The 8,872-nt window shown below is 38.6% G+C and overlaps 1 protein-coding gene across 1 annotated transcript; it reads right to left on the minus strand.

The window, feature by feature from the left end:
* Positions 1-306: 306 nt before the first annotated feature.
* On the minus strand, positions 307-5,364 carry LOC113466820 (arp2/3 complex-activating protein rickA-like). The gene is made up of 5 exons (XM_026822518.1): positions 5,242-5,364; positions 4,489-4,810; positions 1,499-1,695; positions 849-972; positions 307-464 (listed from the first exon to the last, which is right to left on the minus strand). Exons 1-5 carry the CDS (start codon positions 5,362-5,364, stop codon positions 322-324), a joined length of 909 nt encoding a protein of 302 aa, XP_026678319.1. The 3' UTR covers positions 307-321.
* Between the last annotated feature and the right edge of the window lie 3,508 nt (positions 5,365-8,872).

The following is an 8,872-nucleotide window of genomic DNA, read 5'->3' on the forward strand; positions in this document are numbered from 1 at the left end:
CTCCTATTTCTTCTTCTTTCTTTTCTTCGTCTAACGTTGTCACATGCTCTCCTAAATATCAAAACGGTAAGTGGGCGAATAAATGGTACACTTACCCTACCTGAATTTTTGCGGTAAACCCCTTTCAGACGTCCAGAAATCACATATGTATATCTGAACTCCTGGAGGTTTACTCTGCAAATTTTTAAAAGAGATTTCAGTTTGTGAGGTGAACTTCTTTCTTAAATGGACCTGATTAATAATTAACTAACCCATTATTAGTCCCGCGTGACCATAGGGTAATGCAAAATTTGCGAAGTCCTTTGTAAAACAGGGATCCGATTAAATTTTCAAGCGGTTTCCTCTCACCTTATCAATATCGTCTAACTCATCCGGTTCCACAGCTGCAGCCACCACATCCGCCATGGACATGGACTTCTGTATCTTCTCGTCCACCGTCATTTGACGTCGGAACTTTCTTAGACCTGTGCAAGAAAATGGTCGTCCCTCATTAGATTACCCTATTACTTATGATGACCTTGTTGCCGCAAATGAACGTGCAATAGCTGCAGCGAATCATTGTAGAAATCAAGTATAGCCGGACACGGAAAAAAGAAGATTATTAGATTGGTAAACTTCTTACCTAATTATTTCTTAATTTGTACGGGCGTTTGTCAATTCCCCCAATATCGTAACGATTTTCCCATTTGTAAAATCTGAAGCCCTAGAGATGTCAAATCCCCGGATAGTTACTAGTTATTATAAAAGGTACATGTTGATTTCCCTGATCTGATGGTCAACGTCTTAAGCAAAGGATATAAAATATGAAATTTTCGTTCATCTGTGAGGGTCTTGCTTGGCTAACTTACCGCTCAGGTTCGGTTTACTTCTATCGTTCACTTTGACCTTTCTTAGTTTGACTCCTTGTTGGATTTCACTGAGCAGAGCGTTGTGTACCGCGTCCACATCTTTCTTCTCCGATTCAAATACGAACTGAAATCAACAACCAAACAGTTAGACTTTAAAGGTGTGTCCACAATCGATCGGCTGTCGATCAATATCGACTGAACCGTCCACACTGCCTCGACAACATAGATTCACCTCGTCGTCGATCGACTCTGTTTGGACACACCTTAAGCAGTGTCCACACCACATTACGGTCGGGCATTATCAAAATATATACAGGATTTTGGTGCAAAAGTCCTATATACTGGACTCCGCACACATGGATTTCGATTTCGCACACTCCGCAGAAAAGTTCACCATTTCAATGTAATGTAATTGTCAGGCGATTCTACATCCGTCTGAAACACGCGGCAGTGCGCTAGGCCAGGTTCCATTAACATTATATTAGGTCAGACACTCATTATTAGGTAGACCTGACAGACGGACCTTTTCGCCGTACCTGTCAGGTCTATCTTATAGCGTGTGTGCTCATTAGGTATCGCATAGATCTGACAAGACGGACCTGATCAGCCATACCTGTCAGGCCTACTTGATAGTGAGTGGCTGGCCTTACCTTTTCGCCCTCATCTCCCGCGTCCTTCTTCACGACGGATATAATAGGCGCACTGCGGTCATTACACTGGACATGCCGCAGTTTCTTCCCCTGTTCCACCTCCTTCATCATGTCCGACCAGTCGGGCCGCCTCCGGGGCCGGCTCTTGAGCTGCTCTATCCGCTTCTTCTGCGTCTCGCTGAGAGGGGCTTTGTTTTCTGCGGAAAAAAGTTTGAAGAGATTTATATTTATTTTTTGAGACAAGGAAATGAAAACAAGGTTGGTATATCTAGAAGTCCATAGAATTCCGAGAATTTCTATCTGCTTCCATAGAATAAAAAGGTAAAAGCCATCTTAATAGCTCACCTTGCATCTTATTTATGTACACATTTCAGACCCTTTATTGATTACAGATCAGAAAGTTCAGTGTACACTCCAGTGTCTAGAGTAGTGGTTCAGTGAACTGTTCAACTCAGAAGGGCCACCTGGTTGGGCCCAAAGTTTGCCAAGTTTCATCAAAATCGGACAAACCATTGGGAGTTATGGTCAAAAACAGACAACATGCAAAAGGCGTCGAATTAAAATTCAAACCTCGCTTCCCTCGTTCACCGAAATATTCAGAACTCACTTCGCTCGTTCAGCTAAACTCACCGAAATCCTCAGGAGGTTCATCCTTGTCTTCTTCGCGTTCCGAGGATGAATTGTCTTCTTCACTGTCGGAGGACTCCATTTTGTTTCAGGGTAAAAGCATAACGTGTAACGTTATGGTCAAAGTTAGATCCACGAATTGGTATAATGTTCAAAAGTTCAATATGATACTGTTATACTGTTCAAAAGTTCAATATGATACTGTTATACTGTTCAAAAGTTCAATATAATATACTGTTATACTGTTCAAAAGTTTAATATGATACTGTTATACTGTTCAAAAGTTCAATATAATACTGTTATACTGTTCAAAAGTTTAGGTTTTTAATAAGTCTTCACCAAATATTTCTGTTCAGTGTTCTATTAATTATGGTCCACCAAAAGAGCCTGAAATTTCCTTGACACAAAAAAAGTCCACAATTTTGTGGTGTGTTTTTCCTTTCCCCCACAGGGAACTCCGTGTAATGAACCGAAATTGGGTGTAGTGAAAAGTCGGATTGTTCGACGTACTTTTCACTGACAACTACTCAAAAGGTGACTTTCACTGCAGGGTTATCTCACCGCAGGGTTTTCTCACAAAGTTTCTCTGAGGACACAAATTCTCAAGAGTTTCACTCCGGTTATCGAAAGTCGATTGAATTTTCGTCCGATTTTATTGAATTTTCGTCGGACAACACGAATTCGGTGACTGACGGAACTCTATTGTGACTTGCACCTCGTATTGATTGAATTATTAGTTTTATTTTCAATCATGTCGGGATTTTCTAATGTCATTGATCATGGCATTCCGTCACACGGAAGGGGCAGGTGTATTCAATTTGCATTTGTTTTTCGTGTTATATGAATGTATCAAGCTTGCTGGGAGGCATGCGAACGTCAAGACTCCAGCGTTCAAAGCAGTCCAGTGGCCAGTCCTCCAGTGAACTGTAGAACTCCTACAGAAGCGCTATGGGCTTGCCTTAGGCCCAATTGGGCCCTAATCGTTATTTGACATTTTGATCCTGATTATTCAGTTAATTGGACTTGGAAATCTAAGACCAGCCAATCACTGTCAGATAGACCTGATCAGATTTACCTGTCAGGTCTACCTGATAGTGAGTGGTTAGCCCAATTTTAAAGTGGGCTGTGGATAGCTCTTCCTTATGCACTCTCACAGTTATCGTAAACCCACCATGCCAAGGTGATGTGTGTAAGTAGTACTGCAGTCTGTAGTGTTCATTTTTATTGCAGTATTTTTTTTTTTTTTAATAACCAATCGAGAATTCCGCCATGTTATTACTTCTGAATGACCTTATCTTAATGGCCTTAAGATTAAGATAAATTCTACGAGGAAGCGGACGAGAGTGGATAAAAGAAGATAAGAGGGGATCCATCCATTATTTTCATCTGGAATCTACATTATTCCCTTGATCTGGAATTTGCCCTTCACACCCTGTCTTCTGCAGATATTTACTGCCGACACCATCACCAAACTCCACACAACTGACCCTATTATCTTGATAACGAGAGTCCAATCTAATCTAATCCGCCCATCCTTGACATATTCGAGTCTTCTGCTTCCCCCGAACGTCCGCCAATCTCAACGCTCCCTCGATGAAGAAGGTCTTTGGATTTCATGGCCGCGGTCGTGTTTTTATAGGGCCGAAAAGTGGCACCCGTCCAAACGACAGTGCAATGTTGCAGCGTGTTATCCCTAAATCGAATTTTTATGATTTTTTTTCCGTAATACTGCTTGCTGCTGGCTCGGGATAATCTGTTTCACTTGTTTTTGAAAATTTTATTTTTATTATATTCTCATCATAGGTCAAGCTAGTAATTCGTATTTATGCTTATAATCTCATATCAACTATCAACAAACTAGCTAAAGCTTTGTCCACAACGCCACATTGGTTTTTCCGGACACGGACACTCCACACATAGTCGACGCAATCTATCGATGTCCACTGAAACCGTACTCTGCCTCGACAACGTAGATTCACCTCGTCGACCGACGGCGTCGCCTATGTGTGGATACAGCTTTAGCACCACAAAAAAGCCCACCTAGAGGCTCAAGTGTAGGGATCGAGGGTCCCATAGGTGTACTAAACTCCACGCATGTTTTATCGTTCCGAAAAGAAGACAGGATGGAAGAAAGCCAGCTTTTCTGAGCCTGATCTGTTTAGGATAAAGTTCGCGGCCCGGGCGGGAATCGAGCCCGTGACCTAGCACCTACAAGGTAGGCGCTCTACCCTCCAAGCTAACTGGGATGGCTCACTATTTTCTTAAACTTTGTTGAAGAATCTTACCTATTGGTGGGCACGATAAGACTTCCACTGTTACAGTTCCTTCTATCAAACCTCTCTAAAGGACGAAAGAAGACTTACCTAATGGTGGGGCTGTTGGTGGTGCTGGCGGGGGAGGAGGTGGTGGTCCCGGCATCATTGGAGGTGGCGGTGGCGGTGGTGGTCCAGTCTTGTTCTGTGGCGGTCCAGTCTTGGGCTGTGACGGCCCAGTCTTGTTCTGTGGCGGTCCAGTCTTGGTTTGTGGCGGTTCTGTCTTGGTTTGTGGAGTTGGAGCTGCCGGCTTCTGTTGGGGAGATTTCCAGGTGTCCTCCATCACCTTCAGGGGAACGGTGGGTTCCTGAGCGATGGAGTTCTGTTGCTTCTTGAGGATGGGTTTGAGCTTCTTGATGGGCGCCGGCTCCACCTGTTGGAATTTTTGAAAATAAGATACCCTGGCTGTTCAGGTTTTCTTGGAGAAAGAGGAAAAATCTGGTGCCATAGACCTGAGCTGTTTCCTCCACAGTTGACAAAAACTTCATCTTTTCAGCTGAAGTGTTTAATGTGCTTGTGAATGAATTGTTATAGTAAATAAAAAAATATCTACCTACTTGCCTACCTCTAGAGTTCTAGAGGTTCTGGACTCAAGTGTCCTGTAGGAACCTAGCGGTAAGGTAAAAAGGATACTTGAACGAATAGATTTGAAATCGTACAAATCATGTGTCTTCTTGAAAAACTAGTCTATCTATGTACTATGGTTTGTGTAGGGGACTATAAAGCATCGTTTACAGTTTACAGTTACCTACACTCTGATCGTTGTGAGGTTTTCAAAGGGTTCTGTAATTATTGACCACTTACCTCGGCTCCATTTGATGCTGGCTTCTTCTCAGGAACTGGATCGACTTGTATAAATGAAAATATAAAATATATAAAAATATACTTAGGGTGCTTGTAAATAATTAAATGTGTAGGTAAGCCCATTTATTCAATGTTTACATGGTTGTAAATTTAAAATAACAGGTATGTACATATGTAAAAACTTTGGAGTTTTCAAGCTCCGATAATCTAAAGAAAAAAGTAAATCTTTTCTACTTTTCTCAAGTTCAGATTTTCTTTTAAGAAAAGTCAAATTTGTCCACTTACCTTCAACTCTTACCAATTTCGGGTTCTCAGAACTCAAGACGAATTTGGTCCTCACACTTGTCTATCCGGAACAGTCATTTGATGTCAAAATGGGCACTCGAAACCCGCTTTGGCACTCCTATAAAGTTCCGCACTAAACACCGAGAGTGACGAAAATTGGTCGTCAAAAAGTAGAAAAAATTTCTTACGTAATAAGCACAGATTGAAGAGATTATTAATATTATTATTTTTAATTGTTGGGCACTACGGGCGTAAAAAAACAGCTTATATCCGTATAATATTCTCGAATTGCGTAGAATATTCTTCAACAGCACAAATTTCAACAACAGCACAAATTTATTATCTATTTATTTATTTACACTTACGGATGGATTTCACAAAAGAAATGAAAATCGATGTGCGATTGATTTTTCTTGATCAAAAATTTGATTTTCTCTCTAAAAGTACAAGTAAGAAAAAATGCTCAATTTATTAAATTTTAGGATTAAAAAGTGAGGAAAAAATTGTGATAGTTAAAATTGTGATAATTTTATGGAAAAAAGTCCTCACACTTGTCTATCCGGAACAGTCATTTGATGTCAAAATGGGCACTCGAAACCCGCTTCGGCACTCCTATAAAGTTCCGCACTAAACACCGAGGGTGACGATAATTGGTCGTCAAAAAGTAGAAAAAATTTCTTACGTAATAAGCACAGATTTAAGAGATTATTAATATTATTATTTTTAATTGTTGGGCACTACGGGCGTAAAAAACCAGCTTATATCCGGAAAATATTCTCGAATTGCGTAGAATATTCTTCAACAGCACAAATTTCAACAACAGCACAAAATATATTATCTATTTATTTATTTACACGGATGGATTTCACAAAAGAAATGAAAATCGATGTGCGATTCTGCGATTGATTTTTCTTGATCCAAAATTTGATTTTCTCTCTAAAAATACAAGTAAAAAAAATGCTCAATTTATTAAATTTTAGGATTAAAAAGTGAGGAAAAAATTGTGATAGTTAAAATTGTGATAATTTTATGGAAAAAAGAAGATTTAAAATTAGAAGACACTTATCCCACTCACAATTTGAATTTGAAATTTCACTCTGAAGATTTGAAGAATTTTGCTAAAAGATGTGAAAAAAATTCAAGAATATGAACTCCCAATTTACTGACGTGAAAAAATTGTGATAGTTAAAATTGTGATAATTTTATGGAAAAAAAGAAGATTTAAAATTAGAAGACACTTATCCCACTCACAATTTGAATTTGAAATTTCACTCTGAAGAATTGAAGAATTTTGCTAAAAGATGTGAAAAAAATTCAAGAATATGAACTCCCAATTTACTGACGTCGAAACTGTGTTAAAAACATCAACATTGGAAAATCTTAGGCTAGCAGCAGATAAGCGGGAGCTTCGTCATAATTTTTGGGTCGAAAATTTTGCTCGTGGGCGATTAACTGGTGTTTTTTTTATATTATTATTAGTATCATTTGTTATTTATTTTATTTTTTAAAGAGAGAACCAGCAGGGATGAAGAGAGAGAGAGAGAGAGAGAGAGAGAGAGAGAGAGAGAGAGAGAGAGAGAGAGAGAGAGAGAGAGAGAGAGAGAGAATATTGTGATGATTTGTGTTAACACGGTTTTTCTCGCTTTCTCATGATTCGAAAAATTGAGCAGTGGTCCAAAAAAATATGCAGAGGGGACACCTTTTTTGAGGGACTAAGTTGTAAGAAGAAAAAAATCATTGAAATTTTCATTATAAATTTTTTTCATAAACTATGTAAAATAATAATTATTTAATAAAATATTGTTTTATATTGGTGTTTTTTGTGTGTAACAGGAAGAGAGAGAGAGAGCTCATATAATAATACTTTATGTCCGGCTAAAAATAACACCATTTGGCCTAATTTCAATGAATATATTGAAAAATTCAATCCCTTTCGGTCCAGAATGCTCAAATTTAACGCGAGAATGACTTGAGATCAAATGTAACAACAATTTTTGCTCTCAGTTAGCCACTCTGTAGTATGACTCTTGCTCCGAAACAACTCCCGAGCAATTGGTCCGATTTTGATGAAAATTTGGTGAACATTTTCACTTTTTTTATATATGTTGGTAGCAAAGACAGGAAATTAGAGATCATGAGTTTATCTGATCCAGTGTAGACCACATGTACCATGCAAAGTAGATGTCTTTGACCATAAACTAATTAATTGTAATAGTTAATAAATTAACTATACAATAATAAAGTTCTTTTAAAATTACATAGATACATAGAAAAAAAAGACATATTTCTAAAATATCTCCATGGGAGTGAAAGCTCACTATATGCTATGTATTTAATACGCACGTGAATTTAGGGGAAACAAGAAACCAAATTAATAATCTGGTGAAGAATGCCATACAATTTCAATGTGGTATGTGCTTTTTGTGGTCAACTATAGTAGACCAGCAGCACCAAAGCCTTGGGTTCAGTAAACAATAGACCTTTAAAAATGATTATGAAAACAAACTATTGACCAATTTTCACTTATTGTAATGGGAAATATCTTCTCCGAGTTCCTAGTGCTCTAAAGCTGTGTCCACAGATAGTCCACGCCCGTCGATCGACGTCGACTGAAACCGCATAGCACGAAACTGAAAAAAATCGGATCATGTTAATTATGGAACAACAATCTGAGTTGACAGCAAAATGGTTTGAGTTTGGGGTGGATTTCACCAATATTTTTTCAGTCCTTAGAAGGCCTGTTAAGCTAACAGCCAGTTAGGATCCATTTGATTTGTATAGGCTTAACAAGGTTGTTAAGTTAACAGGCTGAAAAAAAGGTTGGTGAAACGAAACCCACCATTGGATAGGGATAGGGAATCTGATTGGCCAGAAATTTTGGAATGAACCAATCAGATTGCTTCATTCAAGAGGCCATTTCAGAATCTTCTGGTGGATTCAAACAAGGTTGAAGACTTTTTTCCTCTTTCTTTAGATAGCTTCTCAAGTGTCCGAACAAGGCTCAGCGTAAAAAACACCAAACTAAATGAATCACATTTAAAATGGGAAATTTAGGTTTTATTTATTTAGGGAAATTATTCAAAAGGTTTTAATGGAATGGAAAAAAAGTTTATACTCCGGACTTGTTAAGGGTGATGTCAATCGACATTCAGGGAGTATTTACCGAATCAGAATTGAGATCAATCTAGAATTGAGCTCTAATACCCAGTTCAATCCAGAACTGAAGCCAACTCCACTTCGTAAAACGCTTTCTTAATGGCCTGCCCTTAGTGTAGAAGCTGCATTATACTTACAAATAGAATAAAAATATAATTGTATTACCCAAATAGATTTTCCTGCCTAATAC

The sequence above is a fragment of the Diaphorina citri genome, unplaced genomic scaffold (assembly GCF_000475195.1).
Source record: "Diaphorina citri unplaced genomic scaffold, Diaci psyllid genome assembly version 1.1 scaffold338, whole genome shotgun sequence".
Taxonomy (NCBI): domain Eukaryota; kingdom Metazoa; phylum Arthropoda; class Insecta; order Hemiptera; family Psyllidae; genus Diaphorina; species Diaphorina citri.

Excerpts from the sequence above, each read along its gene's own strand:
- LOC113466820 (XM_026822518.1), bottom strand. The coding sequence starts at position 5,364 with ATGGGCTTACCTACACATTTAATTATTTACAAGCACCCTAAGTATATT. Across the intron at positions 4,811-5,241 it reads CAGCATCAAATGGAGCCGAG|GTGGAGCCGGCGCCCATCAA; the intron begins GTAAGTGGTCAA and ends AAATTCCAACAG. Across the intron at positions 973-1,498 it reads CGGGAGATGAGGGCGAAAAG|TTCGTATTTGAATCGGAGAA; the intron begins GTAAGGCCAGCC and ends TGTTGATTTCAG.